The 27,308-nt window shown below is 44.8% G+C and overlaps 3 protein-coding genes across 7 annotated transcripts; 2 read left to right on the top strand and 1 right to left on the bottom strand.

Annotated features, from left to right (window-relative positions):
- Positions 1–1,065: 1,065 nt before the first annotated feature.
- dync2i1 (dynein 2 intermediate chain 1) lies at positions 1,066–11,378 on the top strand. Of its 3 annotated transcripts, none has more exons than XM_048265817.1 (23): positions 1,066–1,199; positions 1,698–1,751; positions 1,847–2,545; positions 2,641–2,696; positions 2,913–3,137; positions 4,047–4,112; positions 4,255–4,260; positions 4,542–4,740; positions 5,074–5,170; positions 5,440–5,569; positions 5,731–5,842; positions 6,005–6,099; positions 6,342–6,471; positions 7,150–7,322; positions 7,501–7,663; positions 8,081–8,194; positions 8,313–8,374; positions 8,497–8,548; positions 8,671–8,734; positions 8,947–9,046; positions 9,280–9,411; positions 9,756–9,979; positions 10,668–11,378. In XM_048265817.1, the coding sequence occupies exons 3-23, from the start codon at positions 1,882–1,884 to the stop codon at positions 10,837–10,839; spliced, it is 3,036 nt and encodes a 1,011-aa protein (XP_048121774.1). In that variant the 5' UTR covers positions 1,066–1,199; positions 1,698–1,751; positions 1,847–1,881; the 3' UTR covers positions 10,840–11,378. The 3 variants fall into 3 exon arrangements, with proteins under 3 accessions (XP_048121774.1, XP_048121772.1, XP_048121773.1); XM_048265815.1 differs by having other exon boundaries at positions 2,641–2,702; XM_048265816.1 differs by lacking the exon at positions 4,255–4,260 and having other exon boundaries at positions 2,641–2,702.
- Positions 11,379–11,563: 185 nt separating this feature from the next.
- wdr97 (WD repeat domain 97) lies at positions 11,564–23,028 on the top strand. 3 transcript variants are annotated; one of them, XM_048266878.1, is made up of 16 exons: positions 14,338–14,422; positions 15,567–15,804; positions 17,656–17,746; positions 17,890–18,022; positions 18,142–18,218; positions 18,334–18,385; positions 18,480–18,650; positions 18,800–18,961; positions 19,191–19,523; positions 19,936–20,106; positions 20,196–20,390; positions 20,863–20,984; positions 21,313–21,481; positions 21,889–22,058; positions 22,160–22,221; positions 22,432–23,028. In XM_048266878.1, the coding sequence occupies exons 2-16, from the start codon at positions 15,636–15,638 to the stop codon at positions 22,611–22,613; spliced, it is 2,259 nt and encodes a 752-aa protein (XP_048122835.1). In that variant the 5' UTR covers positions 14,338–14,422; positions 15,567–15,635; the 3' UTR covers positions 22,614–23,028. The 3 variants fall into 3 exon arrangements, 1 of the variants encoding a protein (XP_048122835.1); XR_007196189.1 differs by lacking the exons at positions 18,142–18,218; positions 18,334–18,385; positions 18,480–18,650; ... (7 more) ...; positions 22,160–22,221; positions 22,432–23,028 and adding exons at positions 11,564–12,028; positions 12,295–12,872; positions 12,985–13,106; positions 13,396–14,107 and having other exon boundaries at positions 14,274–14,422; positions 17,890–17,997; XR_007196190.1 differs by lacking the exons at positions 18,142–18,218; positions 18,334–18,385; positions 18,480–18,650; ... (7 more) ...; positions 22,160–22,221; positions 22,432–23,028 and adding exons at positions 12,035–12,149; positions 12,254–12,872; positions 12,985–13,106; positions 13,396–14,107 and having other exon boundaries at positions 14,274–14,422; positions 17,890–17,997.
- A 942-nt stretch (positions 23,029–23,970) lies between these two features.
- Positions 23,971–27,280, bottom strand: si:ch73-174h16.4 (leucine-rich repeat-containing protein 14). The gene is made up of 4 exons (XM_048266882.1): positions 26,733–27,280; positions 26,344–26,633; positions 25,119–25,961; positions 23,971–24,903 (listed from the first exon to the last, which is right to left on the bottom strand). Exons 2-4 carry the CDS (start codon positions 26,619–26,621, stop codon positions 24,324–24,326), a joined length of 1,701 nt encoding a protein of 566 aa, XP_048122839.1. The 5' UTR covers positions 26,622–26,633; positions 26,733–27,280; the 3' UTR covers positions 23,971–24,323.
- Between the last annotated feature and the right edge of the window lie 28 nt (positions 27,281–27,308).

The raw sequence follows: 27,308 nt of genomic DNA, 5'->3' as shown, positions 1-27,308 counted from the left end.
TCAATAAATAAAGACTGTCCTTGAGATGATAAGACAGAGTTTGTTTATTTATTTAATGTTCCTCTTTTTTTTAACATTTAAAAAAAAAAATGCCTGGTCCTGAAAATTGTCCTTTTTATCATACATCATACAGTTAAGCTGTGTACTTTTCATTTAAACATATTCTTTTCTTAAATAAAATCTCATACATTTAAAATAAATGTAGTAAAAATTACATTATTAATGTGAATAATTGAAATAATTGTTTGTCCCTCAAAATTACATTATCAGTTTTACTCAAAACACTTTTACTTTGAAATAATGCACAGACTCTTTGAAGTTTCCCTTAGGTCAAAAGGTCAGTTGAAGAAGTGTGCAGTGAACAAAGTACATAAGTATGTTAAGTGATTTTAATAATTTTAAATTTTAATATTTCTGATGACATTTTAATATTTCTGATGACTGATGACATGGTCTGTCACATGGCAGGAATTTTGTAAAAAAAAAAAAAAAAAAAAGAAATCAGTTTGTTCTCCAAATTATCATTGGTGTTACTTTCCTGATGGTAGCCTAATTAGAAAATAATACACTTATAATAACACTTATAATAAATAATACTTTTTGTGGATTCATCAATTTTACAAGTTAATTAATGCTTAAAACAAGTTTTGGGTATGTTTAAAGAAATACATGTTAGCAAATTTTCATCACCCAAATTCCATTTTGAATGACCCTTCTGTGATAAAAAAAAAAGTGTACTCTTCGAAATAGGCCTATTCACCTGGTGATTGATGTTGGATGCAAATAAACAATACTGCAGTTAACATAGGCTAATAATTAGTACTATTAGACGAAAGATCCTTGATTACTAGCTCCGCTTTAACCCTCTCTGATTAGACTAGTTCAGAGAATGTCTAATATGGGACTAGTTCCAATACAACCTCTGAAGATAGGCCTACTGTTGGAGGGACAGCTCAGCTTCTACCATTACCACCTCAAACCGTTAGATGGCAGAAATGTATCTTTGCACTCCTCAGCCTACCGATAATCCACTAGAAGAAGAAAATCTGTCTCTTGTGTCTTGTTGCCATGATAACGACGCAGTCTGCCATAGTGTCATGGCGGTGACTAGTGAAAACACAAATTTCTTGCAGTAGAATAGTTAACTAGGAAGGCATTTTGACTGTGTTGTTCGATTATACTCAGTATGTATCATGAAGGTAAATGTCGTTTTACACATTCTACTTAAGAAATTCAGCCGTTTGCCCAGTACACAGTTGCGTAGATTAACCATTATGAGTAGCTTCTAAGCCAATTTCATGTTGCTAACGTTATTGTTATTATCGCTATGATAGCTTGTTGCTTGCCACTGTTAACGTTAGCATCTTCTCATTGCTTCTTTTATAAAAGTGATATGTTTGCAACTAACGTTACCTTTCCAGCTAATCAATGTGAGTTAAATGCTAGTTAAACCGTCAAGTTGTTACGTTATCATGCAAGTTGGCTAATATCGCTACGAAGGTCATTTTGGGGCTCTCTGTAAATATCATTCTACTATATGCAGTTGGAATGACATCAAGATGTAGCAGCTATTTGTTAGGTTTGAGTTAGTAGATTGTAAGAACCGTCTTCTAGTATAGTCCTTTCTGTTAAGAGGACTCTACTCACAGTAAAACTTGTGGATACCCTAACGCGGGCAAATTACTGTTTTTCTAAAGAAACTCACAAAAGAAGACACTTGGAAAACAGATGAACTGAAGAAACACATGCGGGTAATGTGAGCTATCGAGTGGACTGGATTTGTCAACTTATGTTAGTTGTGTGTTTGTGATGTTTTCAATAAAGCCCCACTAATTGTCAATATCAGGGATATGAGGAAGACAGCATCAAGAGGGGGAGAAAATGCGACGCAGTGAGGATGAAAGGAGACACAGGAGTGGAGTATCTGTGGACCGTCGACATCGAGACCGTGATCGGGAAGAGAGAAGAGATGGAGAGAGACTGAAGGAGAGAGAACAAAAAGAGCGAACAAAGCATAGAGAGCTGGAGAGGGACAAGGATCTGGACAGAAGAAGAGAGGACTCCAGAGAGAAGATGGATGAGAGAAATGAACGAGAAAGAGAACGACGAAAGGACAGAGAGAAAGACAGAGGGCTAGACACTGACAGGTACAGAGATGGAGAGAGAGGAAGTAAAGATAGAAGATATGACAGAGCAGAGAAGGAGAATAGAGAAAAAGAACGGGAGCGAGAGAGATATAAGGAAACAATGTCAGAGAGGGAAAAAGAGAAGGAGAGGGACCGAAGAAGAGCAGAGAAAGAGAGGGATCGAAGGAGTGACAGAGACAGAAAGAAAGATGAGGATAGAGACATTGCAAGAGATGTTGCTAAAATGAGATTACAGGATGGAGAGATGGAAACAGAGCGAGATAGGAGAGAGAGACACAGGTCTAGGGGCTACATGAAAGAGACTGAGCACCACAGAGAGGGAAAGGACAAAAACAGAGAAAGAGACAGAAAAGAATGGCATGGCGACAGAGAACAATCTGGATACAGAGAAGGCCGGGGTGAGTTGATATGAAAAATAAAATGAGATGTTTGATATAGTATTTTAAATAACGTTTAGGGTTTCCCAATATTGAGGTCAATGCTGTATTTTCAGAACACAGAAGAGAGAAAGAGGAGGAAGAGAGAAGAAGACGCGACCGAGACCTGCGTGTAAGGGTGACCTCACTTCCTGTTCTGCACCTCATAACACTTGTAGTTTACTTCATAGCTTCCGAAGAAAGAGTCTCTGAATGATTGCAAAGCCATTGTTTATGCAACATTCAGTAATGTCAGTAAACATTAAGTCAACTTCCTTCGGATGCTGGATTTTACTTTGAGTATGACTATGAATAATCATGGAGATCTGATATCTGATTGGTTGGTCAGGGTGGAGGTGAGATGCGAGATTCAGAACGGGAGCGACGCCACCGCGAACAGAAGGGTTCTGAGGGTCGTATCCATGGTGACAGGGATCGAGACCAGGAAAGAGAGAGGAAGGAACGAGACCGGCATCGGGAGAAGAGACACGGGGAAGAATCGGATCAGACGAAGAGGGAAATCCAAAACACAGCATCTAGTCATAAGCACCGAGACCACAGAGGAGATAAAGAGGTACAAAACAATGTTGTGTGTCTTGTGAACAGTGGGTGAATATGTGTATGAGAACAATACAGTTGAATGTAGTAAATGTATTATTGATATGTGTGAGGTCTGTGTGTAGTGTCTGGAAACGTCTCCAAGTCTAATTAGTATCCCAAGTACTCACCCTCACTTAGTGTTCCTCTGTGTTCCATGATGTAATAGGATGAAACGGTGGGGAAGTCTCAGACATCCTGGAGATCTAATCAGGGGGACTTAAGTGACCCCGAAATACCTGTAAGAATGATATTTTAGAATGGGAATCATCAAAGTCCTTTTAGGCAAGTCCCTCCACTTGGCGGCCATATTGCAACGCTTTTTGGGCACTCATCGGGCATCCTATTCGGCAGAAATGCGCGTGCGCAAGGCTTCACGACACCAATCTTGCTCCAGCAGCGAGTTCACAACACATGATTGGCACAATGTCTTCACAACACACCATATGATTGGCTCAATGTATTCACATCACACCACATGATTGGCTCAATGTATTCACATGTCGATGTTTTGCCGAGGAAGGGGTGGGATATGTGTAGACAACAGGCGTTACAAACTAGCCCCATGCATTTCTATGGAGGATTTTTTGAGTGCTGTGTCTCCTCATTAGAAAGTCTCTGCAATCATTCTACTACTAGCTGGTCTTTTGTCTGGTCTGCCTCTTTCTATTCCCATTGAATTGGTATGGGGCGGGAAGCATGTCGTCACCCCAGGTTGTTTTTTGCTGATCTGCTGGATTGTAAAATGACTTGGCACTTACTCGTTGCATGGTGTCTTTTTTTCCAGAAGCTTCCTAATTGTCCTCCTTTCTGAGTGTCTTGTGCATCTGATATGTTTTGTATATAGTTATTGAGTGCTCAAATTATTTTCTGTTTTTCACATTAGGTTGAAAATGAAGAAAAAACATCGGGTGAGGACTATGAGGAGGTGGATTATGAGGAGGATTTTGAGGTATGAAAAAAGAACATAAAAATTCCAATTCCAAACTGGATCGGAATTGACGTTTTATTTTCTCCATTGTTTAACCAGTTAATTTTATTTGTTTACAATAATATTTATTTTGCATGCTTTAAATGGATTAATTAACACCAAGAAAATGGTGAGTGATTACATTTGGTATGATTTCTCCCTCTAGTTCTCTCCTACACCTACACACCCCCATGATATACACAGACATAAGAGTAACAGGCTAATTATAGTGCAGAAGAGACCCTTAAAAGAAGTATCGGCATATTGAATATCAGCAGAAATCCAATATTGTGCATCCCTGATACACAGTAGACTATGTCCAGAAATACTCCAGCAAATCTAGTCTACAAATCAAAGTTAACTACTCAAAGCATGAATTTGTCTGTAGTAATGAATCAAACTGTTCGTTAGGACTATGAGGAGGATTTTGAGGATGTTGATGAAGATGAGCATGGTTCTGAAGAGGAAAAAGAAGAGGCCGATAAAGACCTTAGCCCAGAGAGGAGAGAGGAGATCCGAGCCATCCAGAGGGCCATGGATGAGGAGAATGAGAGAGTGGGATCCTCACAGTCACGGCCCACGACGCAGGAGAGCTTGCCGCCCAGTACAGGTAGGCCTACACACAGACTATACACTATGAGCCCTCCTGTCTCTTTAGGGAAGAGAACATAAAACACTGTGAAACACCTGTATGCTTTTGAAATGCATCAAATGTAATCCCTCTGCTGAGAGAGCTGTTTGACATTATGCTATTGTATTGTAGGCCTAAAATGTGTGGTGGCATTGTAAAGCATATTTCAAATAGGATGCCAGATGTCTAACTTGAAGAAAAAGCTTGTTGAAATGATGGAGGAACACTTTTCTGTGTGAAATAGTGTCTCCTGTTTGCCATTGTCTATTGATCTGCAACAACATTCATTTCTCTCCCTGCACTTAACCTCAGACACTCAGACAAGACAAAGTCGTCCACAAAGAGGAGTCATAGATTTTGTTTCTGCAAAGCGTCGTGAGGTCAACCAGAAGGTGTCTAGCAGACAGAAGTAAGTGTCCAAAGCAAAATGCAACAATGTTCAATCTTTTTTAAATGAATGAATTCATTAATTAATTTCATTAATTCATGTACATTCACTTTGTCTGCATTTGTATTTTCTATCTTGCTTAGTTTGCATTGTAATGGAAGTGTATTTTTTCCCTAAAAATTACATTTGGAATCTGTCAGGGTCAACCTCTAACACATATAGTCATAAAGTGGCCATCCTCTGAATGATTAATTGCATGGTCTGAGCTGTGGCCTCTGATTGCCTGATAGGAAGCGCAGTGCTGAGCTGCTTCGGATGATTGATCTGGACTTTTCCGTTACCTTCTCCCTTCTTGACCTGCCGCCTGTCAACGAGTATGACATGTACATCAAAAGCTTTGGGACCACAAACACCAGACAGGTAGGTGTGTGTGTGTGTGTGTGTGTGTGTGTGTGTGTGTGTGTGTGTGTGTGTGAGTCAGTCAGTCAACATTATGTCAAAGAGTAAGAGATTGAGTTTTATGTATCAGTATGAACGTAATTCTTTCTCAACTATGATGGATTAACAATGTCATTTTTCAGGCTTATGTCCAGTGCAATGAAGACAACACAGACAGAGAGGTGCAAACTGAAGAGACTGACATGAGTGACAAGTGGACGCAGCATCCAGCTGAATTCAGCGTATCATGTGGAGGTACAGTGGATGGCAGCTCCGAAACTACTGTGTTTTCTTAACTCTGGGAAATAACCATCTGGAAAATGGCTTGTCAACCATTTTCCCAACTCCCATCAGGAGTCAACGGCTTGTTGACCTTTGCTCTTTTCTCTGTTCCCTTTGCTACTGTTGCTGGCACAGGACCGGACCATTCCCAGAATGCTGTGGGTGACACCGCCCTCAGGACAAATTTTGACTCCCGGCGCCTAGTGTCCTTCCTGCGCTCTGCAACACAGGTGCAGAGGAAAGCCTCTTTGGCAGCATTAAACAGCTCTCAACGAGTCTATTTTAAACGAGTCAATGAATTAGTGTGTGTGTGTGGTGTGTGTGTGTGTGTGTGTGTATGTGTGTGTGTGTGTGGGGGGGGTTCAAACAGCAGTGCAGATCTAACCATGCCATTTGTTCTTCACTGCCAAGTCATGTCTCCTTCCTGATCCTGGAGACTGTGGATAACGGAGAGCCTGTGTGTCCCTGTCAGGTGATGTCTGTGCTTCTGGAGGAGGACCGGGCCGAGAAACACGCGCTGACCAGGCTCAAGTCCCAGTCTGACTCGCTGTCCTTCAGCGACGGCTGCCTGCAGCTTAACACCAGGCTGCCCTTCTTGCACGGTACGCTGGCTGCTCGTGATTCAGCATGAGGGGAGGAAATCTATTCTGAGTTAGTGTGTGTGTGTGGCCATGTGGCTCCTCTACCCAACCAATAAGCCTGCTGATAGCACTCATTAGGTCTACCTGCTGCTTTGCTCTTCCAAATGGGTGCATCCAGATGGTTAATAGAAAGTGTGTGTGTGTGTGTGTGTGTGTGTGTGTGTGTGTTGTGTGTGTTTGCATGAACACATCTTTGCGTATTTGTCCCAGACAGTGACTTGCGTCACAAGCCTCATTTATCAGTGACAGATCAAACGAAAGAGATTGCACTCTGTCAGCATGCCCTTTCTCAAATGTGTGTGGGTGTGTGTGTGTTGGGTGTGTGTGTGTATGTGGGGGTGGGTACATGAGTGTGTTTGTCTTTCTGCACTCCCAGGTGATAAATCAAGAGCTTGAGTGCTCTTATGCTGGACAGTAGCGACTACCTGAGGAGTAATCAATCTCATCTGTTGACAGAGGGAGCCCAGTGGAAACTTTGATCAGAAAATGGCACTGACCTGTCAAGGACTGTGGTCTGTCACAGTCTGTTTGTGGCTAGTGAGTGGAACCAGTCTTTGAGACTTTTGTGTGTGTGTGTGTGTGTGTGTGTGTGTGTGTGTGTGTGTGTGTGTGTGTGTATCTGCGTGTGGCTGTGTGCAGGTCGACAGGTCAGCCACCTCCACTTCTCTGATGCCCAGCGGCAGACCCTTCTCTCCGTCCATGCCCCATCCAGCATGTCCAGTGCCATACGCTTGGACTCCCAGAGCATCATCTGCTTGTGGAACATCTGGGAGCCTTCCAGGCCTCAGAAGATCCTGGTCTACGAGTCAGAGGTGCTTCTCACACCCCTGCCAGACGCTAACACAACACAAGTTTATTACGATTTGATGATTATTATGATTTTGCACAGTTAATAGTATTTTGTCTCTAACCTCCCAACCCCCTCCGTCTCCTTCACCTAAATGTATAATTGTACCTCACCTTGTTCCCTCACCTTGTCCATTCTGGCAGGTGTGCTGCTGCTGCCTCAGTCCAGGGAAGGCCATGCTGGTGTTCGCTGGGACCTCCGTGGGGTCAGTAGTGCTGTGGGACCTGCGGGAGCCTTCCAGTAGCCACTACAGCCTGACGATAGGAGAGAGCGACTGGACACTGCGCTACCCCACCTTTTCCACTGGTCAGTCCCTGGTCAGTCCCAGTCCCAGAGCAGTGAGAGGTTAGATGCCTTGCTCAAGGGCACTTCAGCCGCGCCTACTGGTCGGGGTTCGAACTGGCAACCCTCCGGCTACAAGTCCGAAGCGCTAACCAGTAGGCCACCGTTGCGATGTGATGTGAACATGATGGACTTTTACTGTACCTGTTGCCGTGTTTTCAAGATGCCATAGTGAGAATAGAGTGTCTACTTCAGGCCTGAGATATGATGCGAGAAAAATATGATGCTTGAAGAAAAGTGCTAATGAATCAAACTTCATCTGTTAAATACTGGCCTCATCTCTGGTCGCAACAGTGATGTACAGTAAATGTTCTAAGTCATGATGAGCACAGTGGTTTATTGTGTATCTGGCTGGGATGTCCTCTGCTCTTCTGCCCATAGATGCTGTGCTCTCAGGGTCTGGTCACCTGTCGGCCGTGCAGTCAGTGGAGCCTGTCAGCGTTCCTGTGTCTGAGGGACTCAGACCAGAGCTCCCCCTACTGGCAAACCAAGAAGGTGAAACAGTCTGCCAAACTACAAAAACTCAACAGTGGCACTGATAAACTGGGTTGTTTGTTAATATTTGTGAATCATGTGAATGTCATTTGCGAAATCTTTACATTTCTTTATCTAGAATCCTTGGGGTTGTCCTTCCAGTTAGCCTCTCTTGATGAAAAAGGGGTGCTTAATCTCTGGGTAAGACCAAGTTCGGCTCCCAGATTCTGACCAAAAAGGAACATTCAGTGCAGTTTTAGGCCCACGTTGTCATGGTCTTGGTCTGTTGCCTTAACAAATCCAACTTTGTCTCTTGCCATCAGGTGGTTGTGGAGCTTCCCAAATCCAGTGATGCTGGATCACAGACTGATCTGGGTGAGGCCCTCGTGCAGTATGATCCTACCTGTCTGTTGAGTGTTGAGAATTTGGGTGAGGGGAGGTGCAGGTGGACCTGTCCTCATTGTGCTGTTGTTCTCTCCTGTGTGGATCTCTCATAGGGTTGAGGCCCGGAGGGAAGGTGAAACTGCTCCACAGCTCCTCTCTGCAGACATGTGACTCAGGGTAAGGTGTGCAGGTGTGGATTGCCTTAGGCATTCTGGTTCTATTTGCATTATTAGTGTGTGTATGTGTCTGTAACCCCACCCACACACACACACACACACACACACACACACACACACACACACACACACACACACACACACACACACACACACACACACACACACACACACACACACGTAATCCCCACCATTGCACTTTGTCTGTTGCAGGTCCTCCCCTCATGATCTTGGTCATCCAGGACCACTCCAGGCCCTGCTGCTGAAATTCCTCCCCTCTGACTCCAGCCACTACTTCATCGGCACAAACATGGTCAGTGTCAGCCCCACTTTTTTTCTGTTTTTCAGATTAGGTAAATAATAACTGAGAATGATAACAAACTAAAGCATTGTTCATGAAGCACAGATGCACAAGCACAAGGTCCTGTTTGTTCTGCTCATGTGATGAACTGTATCTAAGTATATATACTCTTTTGATCCCGTGAGGGAAACGTTCTGTGATGTGAAACGTGAGGTTTTGGATGTTCCTCTGTGTTTGCCTGACAGGGTGTAGTAAACCATGGGACCAGGCATGGCCTGAAGGCCCCACCTAAGTTCTACTGCCCCCTGGTGGCTGGCTTTAGGCCTGTGCAGGTCAGCTCTCTGGAGTTCTGCCCCAGCGGACAGCCCCACTTCCTGGTGAGCGCTTATCTCTGGCAGAGATTATATTTGAGGGAAAGAATGAGGGTGCTGTTTGCATCTTTGAGTATGGTATTGTGTGAACATGCATGCGGGTGTGTACATTTGCCTTTACTCAAATTAAACAAGATGGCATACATGTGTGTTGTGTTTTCTTTTTATGGTTAAAATGTGTGTGCATGCTATAGACCCTTTCAACAAAAAAACAAAAACAATGCTTGAACATTCTATTTTGTTCCCAATCTACTTCCTCTGCATTAAGATAACATATGGAATGTTAAAATGGAAGCCTTGTGGGAACAACTATGATGCTGATAATGGAACTCTCTTGAAACGGTCAATAGGTGGGCTGTGATGATGGCAGTGTACGGTTACACTCAGTCCAGAGCGAGCAGCCCCTGTTAGAGTGGACTGGCAGCACTGCAGGGGAGGAGGTGGTCTCGGTCCAGTGGGCTCTGACCCGGCCTGCTGTTTTCTGTGTGCTGGATGCCGCGTCCTGTCTGCACATCTGGGATCTGGTGGAAGACGATCAGAGGCCTGTCCTCACTGAGAGGATTGATGTCGACAGGTCAGTACAGGGCTTGCTGCAGTGGTGATCAAATACCTTTTCGGTAGGCCAGTCACTTTCCAAGCTGATGGTGCTCGAAATGCTACACAACCATGTTTAAAGCAGGATGAGGACAACCTTAGCTTGTCTGTGTGTGTAAAAAACTGAGCAGAGACTTTAAAAGCTTTGAAAATATTTAACATTGTTTCAAGAGTATAATTGAGATTACAGAATTGTGGGAAAACTGAGGAGTCAGTGCATCACCAAACCCTATAATAGTAGTAGTAGGCGCTATTACATATCTATCCAACCACCTAGATATGATACAAAATGTGGTCAGGGGGGCTTCATGCACTGTAGAATGGTTTGGTTTTGGTTTGGGGCCCAACATAGAAACCTTTAAGAACCCTTGGCCTAAAATATCTACATTTTGGGCAGCATTGGTGGTTGCATGTTAGATCTGAAGTGAATTGGGTCGCAATGGTCTGTCATTTTTAAAAAGTGGGTCCCCAGAAAAAACGTTCTGGAAACACTGGTTTAGATGATGGCAGAAAGCTTTTGATTTTTCATTTAGAAAATGTTCTGTCATATTGTAATTCATTGAGACATTGAAATGTTTATTCCCTGCTATAGAAGGAAGTTGTGTAATGCAATATCTCAATCTTGATTTGTTTTGATTTTGTTGCTCGTCTTTCACCTCTTCCATCAGGGTGACCACCATGGCTGTGTTTGGAGACCCTGCAAAGCAGAACACATACTCTGGCATCGCGCTGGCAAAGCATTCTGGGAGGATTGAAATTCATTATCTCAGGAAGCGGTTCACTGTGCCTACCCCTGCTGACAGCGAGAAGCTGGACAGCCTCATACAAGACGCTTTTTAAACTGAGTGCCTGAGCTCACCAGTCTGGCCTACAGAGTTGGCTATAAAATTATCTTTATTTGTTTGGGACAAAGAGGTCCAGGAGCACACTTGTTCTCTACTTATTTTTGTAAACAGAGCTGTGTAGAACCATATCATGGCTTATTTATTTAGTACAGAATTGTATTTATTGCTTTTGAGATCAAATTTGTGATGAAGTGCCACAGTGGTATATTACTTTTGCACTTGCCATACAAATGTATGGGAAATCATCCAGAGTCAACATTAAGTAGCCTAATTAGCTTTTGATATTTATGGATATTTTTATGACCAACCAACAGTGTAGGCTAGTTCTTTGGAAATACAAAAAAGAGAGAATATAAGTTTAATTCACCTCAGGGAAGAATTGATTTAATTCCATTCATTTGTCTTGTCTTTTTTTCTTTTCTTTTTTAATCTCTTGTAACTTGTTACTGGTTTTGTAGCCTATATGTGCTGATTATATTGGATCCACAACATTTCCAAAAATGTCTTTGCAATAAAGAATGGCTGTGCACATTATATGTTGTCCCATTATATATTATACCACAATTAAGGACTGCTCTTGTTGTATAATTACGCATGATTATTCAGGCTTTTTAATTTAGTCACAATCATAACAAAAAAGAAAAAAACTGGAAAGAATATCTCCCCCGATTGCCTTTTCTGAGCGACAAGTATCCTAGCAACGAATTCCAGCCGGCGGCGGCGGACTAATAAAAAAGTTATCAACAGAGGAGCGGTTGTCAAAGACAGACGGAATTTCACAATGGGTAGAAAAGCTTTGCGGTCAAACCAGTCGTTCACCCCGACGTCAGTGGTCTGTGTCGTGGTTACGGTCTGTAAAGAGAGCACACACAACAGCACCGATTGCTGAGATAACAGTCTAGCGTTAGATAAATTTAGCAGACATATGAGAAAATCGGGTTATTGATCAAGGAATGTCTTGGATTTAACTTTGGCGCTACAATTTGTGCAAAGTTAGTTTTTCTCCGATATGTTCAAAAGACCTCCGTAATATGTGTGTCGTCTTCTGCCCCTGAACCTGCCATTGCCACTGGATTACGCGGTCAATAGGAACCCAATAGACCTATCCAAACATTCAGTTTAGAGACAAAATGACAGAGAACAACGATGACCTTCGTGATTCATCGCAGAAGACGAACTCTGGGGTGAAGTAGAATGTTGAATGTCATTAGCTTCATAATCATTTGAATGTCATAATCTTTTTATTTTTTGAAGCATGCAACGATGTTTGTCTTTGGCTTCAAATTTTAGATGTAAACATAATAGGTAAATATGAAAGATAGCCTACACCTTTTATAGCCTATTGTTTAACTTAGTCTATTTATTTCCCATCAACCGAGTACAGTGTTGCCTTTCCTCTTCACCTCTAGCTGTCCTTCCCTCAAACTTACTGATACTTGTTGATATGCAGCACACAGTATTCACACATGGCCTGCAGCACCTGCGCCATGTCCCCTGTAACAGACCTCCACGTCACATGACCTGTGGTGAAGGAGTGGATGGCTTCATCAGTCTCCATGACGACAGCGCAAACTCGTCCTTTAGCGCTTGCTTCTACCACACCGATGGGAGTATTTGGGAGCCTTCGCCTAGCTGCCACTCCATTCCTTACCTGGGTCTCACATCCACCCAGCTCCCTGACAGAGTAGTGGGCTGGGGCCCTGGAGCTGTTGTGGACCTACTTGATGGGCAGCTGAGGCCCTTGGCCCGGGCCATGGGGCCCCTGGATGTGAGGACGTGCATGGCCACAGACAATCCCACCGAGGTGGTGACGGCCGGGGAGGGCAACATTTGCTTGTGGTGCCTCTCTCACATGGTGTCCCAGGTGCAGGTGGGGGAGGGCTTGGAGACGCAGGTGTTCACCCAGCTGGCACTGGCTCCTCGACACTCCAAGTATGGCCACAGGGCGTTTGCAGTCTATGGGAGTGCAGTTACTGTGGTAGATCTCAAAAAGGGGGTAATCCTGGAGAGGAAGAATCTACATCAGAGGTGTGTGTATGTTTGGATGTTTGTTTCTAATAGGAATAAAATGACAGTGGCACAATACGAACAGATGCAATCTAACAGCCAATAAATATGTCATACATCTTTTGTATTTCAGGGATATAACTGCTATAACATACTGCTCTCAGATGGACTATTTGGTCACTGCCTCCAGAGATGTGACAATCAGAGTTTGGGGGCCAGACTGGGAGCTCAAAGTAGCATTTGTGGGTCACTCAGGTGAGCGATATAAGGCTGTATCTTCAATTGCGTAAGGTGGACAGCTTTAAGAGTGTAATAAAGGAGCGCGGTGGAGCAGTGGTACAGGAACAGCACTGACTGACAGTCGGTGGATCGGGGTTCGATTTCCACTGTTGCGAGTATGTGTTGTTTTGGATAAAAGCTAAATATCAGTCAACTTTAACTTGTTAACTTTAATTTATCACCTCTAAAGACCATCGGCTAAACACATAACCAGATTAACTGAAACAGCAGAGAGATGACCCACCTTTGTTCCATATGCCCTTAGGGTTGGTGACATCCCTGGTGTGCTGTCCTCGCACTGGTCTCCTCCTGTCCTGTTCTTTGGATTTGACTCTGCGCTGCTGGTCCCTGGAGGAGGGGGACCAGGTGCAGAAGATCAGCGTGGAGGGGATCCACCCCCCTCTGGCCATAGGGGGACCAGCGAAAGGGGGTGCCTTCTTTACCTTCTCTGAGGGTGGGGTGGACTTCTGGAATATCAACAGCCTCTATCAGCTCCACTGCAAGCTTGGTGGAGACTTTTGTGGGCCTGTCCGTCAAATGATAGTCCCGCCCTGTCCCCCACCGTATCCAGCCCGTGTGCTCTGTATCCATGGCGACCATGATGTGACTCTAATCTCGGCTGTTACCGGAGCCATCCTCACAGGGTTAACTGTGGGTTGTAGGGTACTCTGTGCAGAATACTGTTTGCTGAAAGAGACCATACTAATCCTCACTGAAGATGGGGTTATGCTAACAGCTAGCGCGCTAACCAATCCCATCACAGTGCTGGACAAGTGGACAGGGGAGAGCCAGGAGGCAAAGCAGTGGGAGGATAAGGAGAGAGATGGGCAGAACTCGGGTCCTGGCCCAGCATCCTGTATGGTGCTCTATCGCAGCCTGGCCGACAGAAAGAGATCCCTGCAGGAATGGAGAAACCTGCAGGAGTTGAGAGGCATGAGAGCCAAGAAACAGAAATATGTGAATGACTCCAAGAACAGGTGTGTGTGTGTGTGGGGGGGGGGGGGGGGGGGGGTTTGCATCTTTGTGCATGATCTTTGTGTCTATGTATGTATGTTTGGAGTCCAAAGAACATGTACATTTTTGCTGTGATGCCTCTTGTATGTCTGTGTTTGTCTTAGCCTGTGTGCTTAACCCCAACTCTAGGTTTCTGGTGATGCTGGGCCATCGTGGAGGCTATGTAACCGTGCTGAAGCTGCACACACAGAAAGTCCAGTACACAACACCGGCTCATAAGGGCCAAAATATCACTATCATGCAGGCTCATCCTGAGACTAGCTACCTTCTTACAGCAGGTGAGCAGACTCACAAACCAACGTGAATACATGCGATGTTTTAGGTGGCAGTGTTGAATTCAGATTGGATATCTGATGAGTATTATCGTGTCTTCTGATTATTTCATTGATTGAGTGGTCATGCTAATGATGATGCTTCTGCTGCTGCTGTTGATGATAATGATACTATCAATATTATTGTGTTGTTGATGACCTAGAGATAGATAGATATTCTGACTGACAGTGATAGTGACAGTATAATGAAAGTTATGATAAGTATAAATACTTTTTTGATCCCGTGAGGGAAATTTGGTCTCTGCATTTAACCCAATCGGTGAATTAGTGAAACACAAACAGCACACAGTGTACACACAGTGAGGTGAAGCACACACTAATCCCAGCGCAGTGAGCTGCCTGCTACAATGGCGGCGCTCGGGGAGCAGTGAGGGGTTAGGTGCCTTGCTCAAGGGCACTTCAGCCGCAGCCCACTGGTCGGGGCTCGAACCGGCAACTCTCCGGTTACAAGTCCAGAGTGCTAACCAGTGGGCCACGGCTGCCCCATAATAGTGAGTTGATTGATGCTGAAGTCCTTCCCTACCTGATCTGTTAGTGGAGCAGATAAGGGCCATTTTTAAAGGGGAACTTGGCAACTATTTCAACGTAATAAACCCATTTAGAAATCATTTGGATGGTTAAATGACCTGTTCCGGTGAAAATGGTGACTTTTTCCGCTGCCCCTAGCGTCCCCAGGCGGAAAACCAACCTTGCAACATTTAGACTACTGTCCCGGAAAGAGAACTGAGAAACAAGAAACTCGTTTTAAATCGTGTTTCTTACCTTGTAACATCCACATTGTCTGCCGAACTTATGCTAACCGTTTTGCTAGCTTGTAAACAAATCCATGTGCTTTATCGTTACCTTTTTCCACAGTTTGAAATAGCATAATGCACAATTTCTCCAGCAGAGAGGGAAATCCTGCCAAGTTTCCCTTTAAGGGAAGGGAATCGTTCACATGTGGATACAAGTACACATACGACACAATTACCCAGTGGGTATTGTTCTTTCAAAAAAGTATAGCCATCGCAGAATACCCCTCATGTCAGCCATGGCGACCATTTTACTTTTCGCCATAGCCAAATTATGTATGATTTGCATGGTATGTCAGGTGAAGACAAGTCAGTGCTGGTGTGGAGAGTGTTCCCCTACGCTGAGGAGTGCCTGGGTGTGCACCTAAATGTCTTCTGTGGGCAGCCCCCCCCTGCACATGGCTCTGCTGGGGCCTCTGCTGGCCCTCACCTTTCAGGAGCCCGAGAGCGCCACCTACAGTCTGGCATATTACCACATGGACAACAAGAGACGCCTGGACCACCCGCCCAAACAGGACCACCTGGGCTGTATCACGGGTACACACACACACACACACTAGCACACACAAACACACACACACACTAGCACACACACACACACACACACACACACTAGCACACACAAACACACACACACACTACACACACACACACACACACACACACACACACACGTAATGCTTTGTCCTCTCTGTGCGTGCAGTAACACAGTCTGAAGCACCCACTGTTAGAATAGCTTTGCATAGTTCATTGAGGTGGGCAGTTTCAACTAGCCTATAGCACCCAAAAGTGAAAAAAGAACTCAGACATTTTGCCATATACATGTTGTGACTTGTATAGTTACAACATATAGGCTACAAATATGTGATTTCTGAAGCATATACAAACTTGGAACTATGTTCTCATTCAGGAAAAGCACAACTACTTGGGTGGTGTGATTTACACGCAGCACCTAAAAAGCTGCAGCATTAGCATGAGAATGTAGTTTCAAGCATGTATACCGGTATGCTTAGAAAATAGCTGTGTGGCATTTACATTGCATTTGTACACATTGTAATTATACTAGTCACAACATAAGTAGAACAAATAGAACAATGTTTGAGTTCTTTTTTTCACTTTTTCGGAGATAGGCTAGTTGGAACTGCCCACCTCAATGAGCTATGCTAAGTTCAGAGGTGGAAAAAGTAATAAAATATTGTATTCAAGTAAAAGTACCAATACTTTGATGAAATATTACTGAAGTTAAATTACCCATCTGAAAATGTACTCAAGTAAAAGTAAAAAGTAGTTCATTTAAAATGTACTTTAAAAAGTAAAAGTTACTTAGTTACGAAAAATCCCCCAAAACAATCGGTTTTACCTAGCTCAAGTTGCTGCAGCCAGGAGCTAAAGTAGCCAGGCAACTACAGCGCTACACTCTGGGGGCATGTTCGTGAGCCCCCATGTTCATGGCCCCAGAGTGTAGCGCTGTAGCTGCCTGGCTGCCTTAACTGCTGGCTGCAGCTACTCAAGCTAGGTAAAAACGATTGTTGTCGGGGGTTTTTTGTACCACAGCAGCCTACTCGATGTCGGTTACCTCGGGAAACGGAGATCTATGTGAAAAATCACACTCATCCTTGCTCGCTTTGCAGTGAACAGTAATCCAGCACAACTGAAAAGCTGCTCACAGGCAGCTGAGGCAGGCAGGCCCAGAGAGAAACTGAAACTGTTGGAAAGGAGTTCAGCAGATCCAAGGGCGTCGGACTGGGGGGAAAGTGGGACTGATTATTAGGGCCCCAATGGAGGATAGTGCTAGCCTGGCGAGCCAGACCCACATTAAAATGTAGGGTCTGGGCACTCACCGTTCGCAGTGCTCAGTCCGAGGGGTGGGATAATCAGTTGTCTTTCAAATTCCCTCTGCACGCAATAGGACGCAATAGGATATTTGTTTTCAAGTAGCAGGGAATTTAAGCCAAACCGTTGCAACTCTGCCTTTAATCATTATGTTAAGCCCACCAAACGACTCTATACACGATTTCAATGTCCTGATTAAGTTTCGATTTCTGGAGCTCACAAGCCAACGGAGAGTTGCTTGACTAGCCCTGGCAGCAAATGTAATTTGCTGCCGCTAGGGGCGCGTCTAGATTTCTAGGCTAGGATAGTGCCCTTTAAAAGGAATATATTTTATTTTACCTGAATATTTTCATTTACAAATTAAATGTCAAAATGAATGTCAGACGAAATGTAAAGTCTGACTGCTGACTGACTGACTTCTGTATACAAAAAAAAAAAATGTTGGCATGTTCCTTTAATGTGATGCACTTTCCGTTGCCTTTTGCATGAAAAGGTCTCATATAGATAAACTTGGCATTGACCTTTGTGTGTGCGTGTGTCTGTGTCCGTGTCCAGGTCTCACTGTTAATAGTCAGCATCGAGTGTTTGCCTCCTGCAGTGAAGACGGGACTGTACGAATCTGGAATGAGGAGAATCACTTGGTAAGGTAAGACATAGAAATTGGTGTTGGTGCTGTATGTTTGTGTGTGTGTGTGTGTGTGTGTGTGTGTGTGTGTGTGTGTGTGTGTGTATGTACATATAGTATGTGTCAATGCAGTTATGTTGTCATGTGCCCCTTTGTCTTTTAAGGATACTGGAACTATTTACTGAGCTTGATTGCCTAGCCTTCATTGGCTATAAAGAAGACCTGCTGCTGGGCATCAGAGGAAACCTATACTATATCAGCTTCTCCCAGATACTGCCCCAAGACCTCCCACTTCAGGTAAAGCAATGAAAGAAAGAGAAGGGGAATGAGAGAGGGAGAGCAAAAGAAGGAAAAGAGGGGGATGAGCATTTCCTGATTTTCTTCCCATGTGTTTTTGTACGTCTGCTAATAAATAGCCGCTGTGTTGTGAGAGATTTGATCCAGTTCCTGATCTGCCAATACCCCTCAAGGCTTCATGTACAAGCAAAATGCGGTAGGTATCCACTTTGTCATGTTTTACAGAGTTTTCTTACAGACCTGTGTGTGCACTCACTCACATTTGCTGAGACATCCATCTCACATAACTCACATCTCTTCTTCTTTATTAGGTCTGCATGTTCCATTCTGCCTGAGCAAGACCAGGATGTGACAGTAGACCCAGTAAGTTGCACTGTGGCATTTGTTGCATATATGTGTGCAATTAAGCTATGCTGAATTGCCAGTGCCACTGAAGTGGTCCTTCTACACCCCACAGGAGCTGGCAGCTCTGCAGGCTCGGAACAGAGATTTGGAGGCTCTCCAGCAGGGGGAGCTAGAGATCAGGCGTAAGCCAAAGAAGCGCCCTCGAGCGCTCAGAAAGCGTATCAGGAAGGAGGCGTTCGACGCCTATATGAAACTTATATATAAAGAGCCTGTCAAGATTGATGTAAGATTTTTTTTTTCCTCATGGTAACTGAACTGTTTAAAGGCTTGAAGTAATTGAGTTTTAGACTATTGTAATCCTGTTTTGTCTAGATCAGTCGTCTCTGTAGACTAATTTATTGGATTTGTTTCTTTATCTTTGCCTGTCAACAGGTACCAGAGGTGGACACATTTGATCTAAACTTTACCATGTTTCCCCCAAAACCTTGTGAAGAACGTCCTGGAACCCCACCGACCTTCAATGAGGGTTTCTTTTCGAACCAGGCCAAGAAGGCAGCTAACAATGCTGCCCAACCAGACCAGGAAAGACACAAGGTGAACCGCATACATGTATATGTCTATGACACCTGTGATTTACATGACTGAGCTGACCAGTAGTGGTTCGGTCCACGACTGAGCAGGAGGCTAGTTTAAAACGGTCAGTACCTATTATGCCCTCACTGCAGTTATGAAATTACAATTAAGTCATTGTATAAGAGTCTTATGGTACAGAAACAAATCTAGTATCCACCAGACTGAAGCAGTCTTTTGTGCCCCCCCCAAGACCCAGATATCTATCCCCGAACCATACACAAATATGGGCTTCATTCCAAACTCGGCGCTGATAGACCAGCTTTGGCCTAGGCCAGAGGGTGAAGATATTCTGCCCCCCAGCCCGGAGGAGGCAGAAGAATGGAAGCTGCAGGAATGGGACTCTTTTTCCTCCGAGACCAAGTTTTGGGAATACGACGAGACCGAGGGAGAGGAGTCTGATGAAGAGGAGCGGGTGCTGTTCCTGCACTCCCCCAAGCCAGAGATCACAGTGAGCCCTCTGAAACCACCAACACCTCCTCCGGTAGTGGAAGAGTCATCAGCCATCGTAGAAAAAAACCCTAAGGTGTGTGTGGGTGCGCTCGTGTGTGTAATATATGTATGCTAGAATGTGTATGTATGTTATCACCAAGAATTGTTTTGTGAGTTCAATTGGTTAAAGTTATTAACATTATTATCTTCTTTGAACATTATCCAGTGTGTGTGCGTGTGTGGGTGTGTGATAGCTGTTTCTTGTTATTTCCCACTAGGCCGAAGTAAGCTATGTTGATTTTATCACATATCAATAGGTGTCTGGGAGGTTTTATGTAGCAGGGAATTATCTCGGCATGTTCAGTAGGCCTCAAGGACACATAACATTCATAACTTTCATTATACTTATACTGGGTCGGTTAATTTTAGGCAGAAGTGTTAATAAAATTCTAGAGCTGATGACACTAGAGTTGGCTCTCATCATCTTTCTATCGTTTCTTTTTCAGACGCGGCAGACTCTGCCTCCTGTGAAAGACATCAAGCCTCGACCACGAAAAGTTACTACTCCCCGGGCACCAAGTCCACCACCTGCGCGGACTCCCTCGCCAACTCTCCCCGAGTTCCTTGTGCAGTTCCTTGAAGAAGTCTGGTTCAAGGACATCTTTCCAGACGTCAAGGTGAAACGTCTGAGTGCTGTAGACCCCTCAATAACAATAACAAAACCCCTGACGCATCTAACAATGTCATATTTTCTCTGTGTGTGTAGCGTATTCCTGCATCACTACATCCCGATGACTTTGTCAAGCAGCTGTTGGAGTTCATGAAGGGAGCTGACACCTCTGTTAAGATGCACCTCATGACTGCACTGCTGACTCTGTCCCAGCAGGGGGTGCTGAAGGACTCTGGTCTCGTCTCCAGAGGTTTGGTGGCCTGTCTGAGCCACTGCATCACACCTAACATGGTAAAACAAATGGCCAAGAGCCAATCTAATCTAATCAAAAACTGACCAGTCTAAAACTAATCAAGGGCCCCCGTTTGGACTTTACACATCTACTGGTTATATGTCTTGCTTAATTAATGATTAATGAATGAATGATTAATGGTTAATTTAATGTAATTAATGATTAATTAATGGAATGATTAATGGTTCAAATGAATGATTTTACAGGTGTCACTGAAACTGTCTGTTAAAGACAGTGATTATTCTGTTGTATTGTCTCGGCAAGATGCCAACTTGAGACGATCTTAAATATCATACATATTTGCCTTTAACCTGAATTCATACACATTCAGCTGTTTTGATAATCTAAAATTGACTGATATTTAGCCATCAAAGCGCCATGGACTTGCAAAGGCGGGTTTGGAAATTGAACCCAGGTTGACGTTGCTCCTGCTTCACCACACATGCCCTAATAGTGTTGTGTGTGTTTCAGACGGAGGCAGAGCTTTGCTTTGCCCATGAGATGCTGAACATGCTGGTGTGTCTGTGTGCTAATGACAGTGCTTTCATGGTAGAGCTTCTCGTCCTTATGGCTCACAAGCAGTTGGACTTCCAGTGAGTTCTTCATCTAGAACACAACTGTCTTTTTCTGTGGTGTGCCAATCTAGCTGCATTTAAGCACTTTATATTGAATCTGAAGTAGTAGTTGTTTGTCAAAAATAAACATCTTTGTTCACTTCCCATAATGATAAAAATACATGGTTAATATCATATTTTGCATCATTCCTATGCATTTCATTCACTTATGTTTACTTAGTTACATATGTTTACTGCCTGACACCCCTTCTTTGTCATCATGGTTTAGAACTGTGTGAACGAACGTAAAGTGTTGTGAAAAACATTATATTCTATTTCCTGTCGATACACCTTTTCCCTCCTTCAGGAAGACTATATTGTCCCTGCTGCAGAAGATGGGACTTAAGGAAGATGAAACAAAACTGATGGAGGAGCTTAATTCCTGGCAGAAAACAGTCCAGGGCCAGTCGGACATTTGGCAAGGGCTGAGAAAAAAAGCTGACATCTGGCTCAACATCTGGACTGTCAAATATAAGGTAGGCCATAAAAAAATATGGCCCATCTTTTGCGTTTCCTAATTGACCAACAAACTTGTCCATCAAAGTCGTTCATTCCCACTCTACCCCTTACACTCCTTCCTAAACCATTAATAGTCTCAACCCCAGGTTGTTACTATGTCCGTCTAGAAGACAAGTATGTTCAGTATGTGGGTATTTATGATTTATGATAACCAAGGTCAGGAAAACCAAGAAGTGCTCTTGAATTACTCAGCAAATTGTTGTCCCGTGAAGCAAAAACGAATGGTGTCACGGATACTAAACATTTGACCGACCCCACATTGACTGACTAGTGTTTCATTAGCTCAAGTTAGGTTGGCAAAGACCTAAACTAATGACTTCCGTTGGACTTGACATGACCCAGGCTCTGTCTCTCTACCTGCCAGGAGCAGAACAGGGCCTTACTTCTACTGAGTTCTGGCATGATGCGGGGTATCCCACCGGTGGACGTGCTCAATTACTTCTGCTCGCTGCCAGAGATCACAGAGTCAGTGTCTTCACATGTGAAGCAGGGCAGGGATAAGGATGCTGTGATGTTGCCTCGTTTGGCGCCCATGTAAACCCCTAACTTCTTCTCTCATACTGTGTACGTACATGCATACTGTATATTAACCCATGCCATCTTCCTAATGCATACATGCCTGTGTGTTTTTGTAGGTCCAAGCCGATATATCGACTCGGAGAGACGTATAGCATGTCCAGGACACGCGAGTCACGAGGTGAGGCTCTCCCTCCCCCCCCCCACCCCCCCCCCAGCCTTTACTGATGGCTCCCATTTGCCCTTCTCGTTCATTAAGTTGAAACGCGAGCTATGGCACTGACATTCACGGCACATAATCCGCTGGAAACACAAGAGCATTGACGGTGCAGAGTGAGGCTTGGCCTCCGAGCTGCCTCTGATAACCCCCTCCTTCTCTCCTGTGACGCAGGCATAGTGCTCCCTCCACTGACCCACCGACCCCTACTGCTCGGCTTCACGCGCTTCCTAAAACTGCCCCTGGCTCAAGTCCTGCTGGACCCATTCCCCTACGCGCCGGACCCTCACTGCCTGAAGCCGTCGCCCCGGCGCTTCTTCATGGTGGAGCAGTCGTACGTCAGCTACTACAGATAACGCCCAGTGGCGTCTATGTGACGACAGACGGGAGAAGTTCCTGGACGACGATGGCAGGTTCAACCTTGTGGACGTTGTTGAGTAGGACAAGCAGACAGCAGCACTCAATGATCTATCGTCTGAAGAAAATCTTATGATGCTTTGAATCAACCCTTTTGTAATTGATTCATTTAAAAATGTGTTACTAAAGAACTATATTACTCAATAACTTGAATCAAAGTGCACAATTAGGAATATAAACCTTTTTTTATTTGCATTGATGTAACACAATGGTAAAAGCAATTGCTGGTTATTTTAGAGGCCAAAGGTAATGCCCTGGCTATAGGATTGGGCTGTAGAATTGGAGGTTTGAGGGTTAAGGGCTTACTTGGAAGTTAGTTTGTCACAGAGTTCTTCTTAACTTGATGTCAGCTACTGTGCCTTGACACATCCTAAAAATTGTGTCTATACAAATAAATATTGCATAGCACAGATTTGTTAAAAAGGAGTTTAAAGGAAATACACAATTAACATGTTATCTGCTTACAGAGCTTTGTACTGTAGGGTCAGTTTTACTTACAACACGTCTTTGATCTCAGTTGTACAAAAATTATCCAGCACACAACCAGTCAGAATGATAAATTACTGACACAGTGAAGCAAAAAACATCAGCATACACACAGGTGTCCAAGCCATTCAAATCAAACCAATGAAGGTATTGCTATGTGTTGTAAATACACCACTTTAAATAACACTTTTCCCAGAATTGCACATTAGTGCTCATCAGGATAGGTGGCGTGCAATGCAATGCACGAGTTTCCTTTGAAAATGTTGCTGGTAGCTGCTCGTCCGGCACGTGACCCTGGGCCCTAAATAAGATTGTTGACAACAGGAACACAGACAGAGTGTGACTTGACTAGGAGCCAATCAGAGGAAAGAGTGATTCTTGACATGCCTGGTTCAGTAATGATGGATAGCCTACTCAGTTTCAGCTGGACGCGCGATGACAAAACATATGAGCTAAAACAATGTGGATGGCTGAAAATAACACGTGTGCAGAGTCTAATTCTGGTTAAGCTACTTTACTGCTGCTTTGGTTCTTTCAGCACCTGGTTGACATTGCACAAGAAATGGGTTCACTGCCAATGCCTAAATGCCTGGTTAAAGCACGTGCTAGGCCTTGTGTATATCAGATATGTTAGGTCATCAGCCCTAACTCTAGCTCAGTGCCCATGGTAATGCCCAGGAGTACTTAACAGAGGAGTACTGTCTGGCCCTGATTGAAACCAGCGATATAGTTAACAATAATAACCACATAGCTTTTTTATTTATATTTATATATATATATATATATATATATATATATATATATATATATATATATATATATATATTTTTTTTTTTTTTTTTAAAAAAAGAACTCACATTAAAATCTTTCACAGAGCATAATCCACATAACCCATCATTACAGATTGTCAGGCACTTCTTGTGTGAACTATTCCTGTAAGCTTACGATATCCAGAACAACCCCCTTACCTGGTATGTTTACCCCTGATATCACACGTCATACACAACTGAACTTTACAGTCCTGAGCATCTCTTGGGGACATGCCAGGTTTACATCTCAGACATAGTATGGAGTCTGTCCAGCACTTTGGCCTTTTAATCACCATGTAAGGCTGTCTCAATCACGGTCCAGTCTTGCTGACAGCTCTCACTGAGATCATCAAGCTACTCAACCTCCAAGAGATCTTTGGTAAAGTTCAGCAGGTCTGAGGTCAGGAAGAGGTCACTAGATCGTCCACTCTGCCTAAGGAGCTCCTCCAGTTGAAACAAAACGGCTTCCCGGATCTCCCCCTCCTCTGCCAAGGGCCAGTCCAGTAGTTGGGCGCTGGAGGGCATGGGGGGCAGTCCGGCCTCGTACTCCTCCAGCGGGTTGGGGTACAGGAGCAGCCGGAGGGAGGGTATCCCTGCGGCCGTCCGGACCAGCGACAGCAGTCCCGTGAGTGAGAGGGGGTTCAAAGCGAGCCTCAGGCTCTGCAGAGCCCGGCAGCAGGACAGGGAGGGCAGCAGCGTCGCCAGCAGGCCGTCCGAGAGGCCACAGCCGCAGAGGGAGAGCTGAGCGAGGGAGAGTGTGGCCTGGGAGAGGAGTCGGCGCAGGGAGGGCAGCGAGGACTCGTCCAGGCGGTTCTCACTCAGGTCCAAGCGCTGGAGGGATGACGCATGGGGACTACAGGACAGGTAGGACAGGTCGGCTGGTGTCAGGCTCAAGTAAGGGAGTTCTAGCACCTCAAGGGGTTGGGAGAGAGAGCTGCAGGTTGGAGAGAAACAATTTAACATCATGATACATTTTATAATGCAATAATAAAATGCAATATAATAAAATACAACAGTACAACATCTCAGCAGTTTATTGCTCGTCTTCAAGGTTAGCAGTTTTTGTTTACTTTCCATCCATTACTTGTAAAAAAATATTTTCTGTGTTGTTTATTGAACCATTGTGATGCAGTCCTGTGCAAGTCATACCTTAGCAGCAAGCGCAGGTGTCCTGGGAGCCGCAGGGCTGTGAGGCTGAGATGACGGAGTCCCTTCAGCCCCCCCAGGCCCTGGGACATGTCTTTGAGTGCCCCCTCCTGACCAGGCAGGGCCCTGTGCAGGTCCAAGTTACAGTAATGAAGCTTCAGGGCGCGCAGGTGAGAGAAGGGGGCCAGCAGAGGCAGGAGCAAGGCCAGGCCTGACACCGCCAGGCTGGAGTAACGGATGTCCAGGCCCCGGAGGCCCTGCTCGGGCAGGAGGGAGAGAAGAGCAGCGATCGAGGGAGCCGGCAGCTCTTCCACGCGGAGGTAGCGACAGTGGAGCCGCAGGGGCCCCTGAGAGGTGAGCGCCCCACGCATGCGCTCCCAAGACCGGGCGTTGACAAACAGGTCAGCACAGACATGCAACAGTACCGGTTCAGGGTCAAGGTCACCGCTCTCTCTGTTCAGGTCTACTGAACCGCTCCTCTTCTGCATCTCCATCCGCCTCCTCACCCCCATCACAACCTCTCCCCCCTCCTCCACTCGTAGGTCCCGGAGGCGGTCCACCTTTAGCCCTTTGCCCTCCAACTCCTCCTCACTGCCCTTCTCCACTTCTATGCCTCGGCCACCTGATCCACGGTCCCGCTTTATGGCACTGTCCCTGGTTCTCTCAGTCTCCAGGCTTCTCTTCCTCTCCCGTTCCCCCTCTTTTCTAACACCTTTCTGGGCAGCAACTGTAGCCTGCAGCACCATGGAGCAAAGGGCAACAGTGAGAGACCAGCCACCCATTGAGTCTTCCACACATTCATCTTCACACTGTAACCCACATAGATCCAGCAACTGCAGGGCACACCTGTAGTCAGGAACAGAGGGGGAAGGGGCATGAGAGATATAGTTTTACTACATCACGCTTTATACGATACCAATATCCACTATCAAGCTGGTAAGAGCCACCATGTGATGATGTGTGACATGTCCAAACTATGATTTACAGGCTACTGCATTCCATCGTTTATGTTGAATGCGTGTCTTACACATTCATGGTTTTGCTGTGTATGGTGCATTAGCAAGCTAACATTAATGTGAGGCCGCATCAGCAGTACACTGACCTCGAACGTAATCAAATACCCTGCTAAATAACTTCGAGGGTTTTACAACCATACAAAACACCTGCACCATCCATCAAAACGGTTTAGTACTGTCAGTCAACCGACGCACAAGTTTCATAATGTTACCTTTTGTCTGCCAATCCTCTCACAACAGCCAACAGCAGCGCCTGGACGCAGAGTCGGTTAGGGGGATTTTGTCCTGGTCGTCTCTTCCTTCCTACGGCCAGAGCACGTTCGGGCCATCGCTGCACTAATTCGCCAATGGCTAGCGGACGACAGTAGGTGAACGCCGCCTCAAGAAGCGGTCCGTACAATTCTCTGGGCACACTACCGAGCCAACACGGCGACGAACTATGGTCACTAACCACTTCCTTAGCACACAGGTCCACCAAAGAGAATACCATCGTAATATCAGGCTGTCAAGAATGAAAAATAGGTCAAATACAACAAGTTACACTGAAATGCAAAAATAGCGAGTACCCGTATGATACAACAACGCATTAAGTTCATCTTACCTTTTGCAAAACAACTCGACTCCAACTCAGTGGTGTTAGCTGATTAGCTAACTATCATTCTGGTTTTTATGTTACCCATCATGCAGGTTTAACGATCTAACGCACTATCATACAGCAGCTGAGTCAGAAGCTGATAGTAATATGAACCGCTGCGGTTACCCAATGAATCTAAAATAAGTATTTTATGTTTAAACGAATTCACTCGCTGGTAGCTAGTGCCTAATAAAAGCTCGAAAATTAGCAGACGCTATGGCTCCGATATCGGGTCATTGAGTTGCCCTGCCTTTAGAACGAAAGCAGACTAAATACATGTGGAAACACTCCCTAACTAACAAACAAACCAGCTAGAGAATGTCTAATAAGACATTAAGACGAGACAGGCTCTGCAGCTACTCAACGCAGCAGCCTCTAACCAGAGACGGTTGAATCTTTGCTCTAACGTTACCGTGAACTTTTCGACGATGCTTAATGATGACGCCAATGAACTGCGTCCTTTTGTTTATTATCACGTTCGCGGGTAGCAGACAGTCCAACTGGTCCAATGATTCTGGATATTTTACTACCCAATGAGACTAT

The sequence above is a fragment of the Alosa alosa genome, chromosome 16 (genome assembly GCF_017589495.1).
Source record: "Alosa alosa isolate M-15738 ecotype Scorff River chromosome 16, AALO_Geno_1.1, whole genome shotgun sequence".
Classification (NCBI taxonomy): Eukaryota; Metazoa; Chordata; class Actinopteri; order Clupeiformes; family Clupeidae; genus Alosa; species Alosa alosa.
This window is presented reverse-complemented; position numbering and strand designations above follow the sequence as displayed.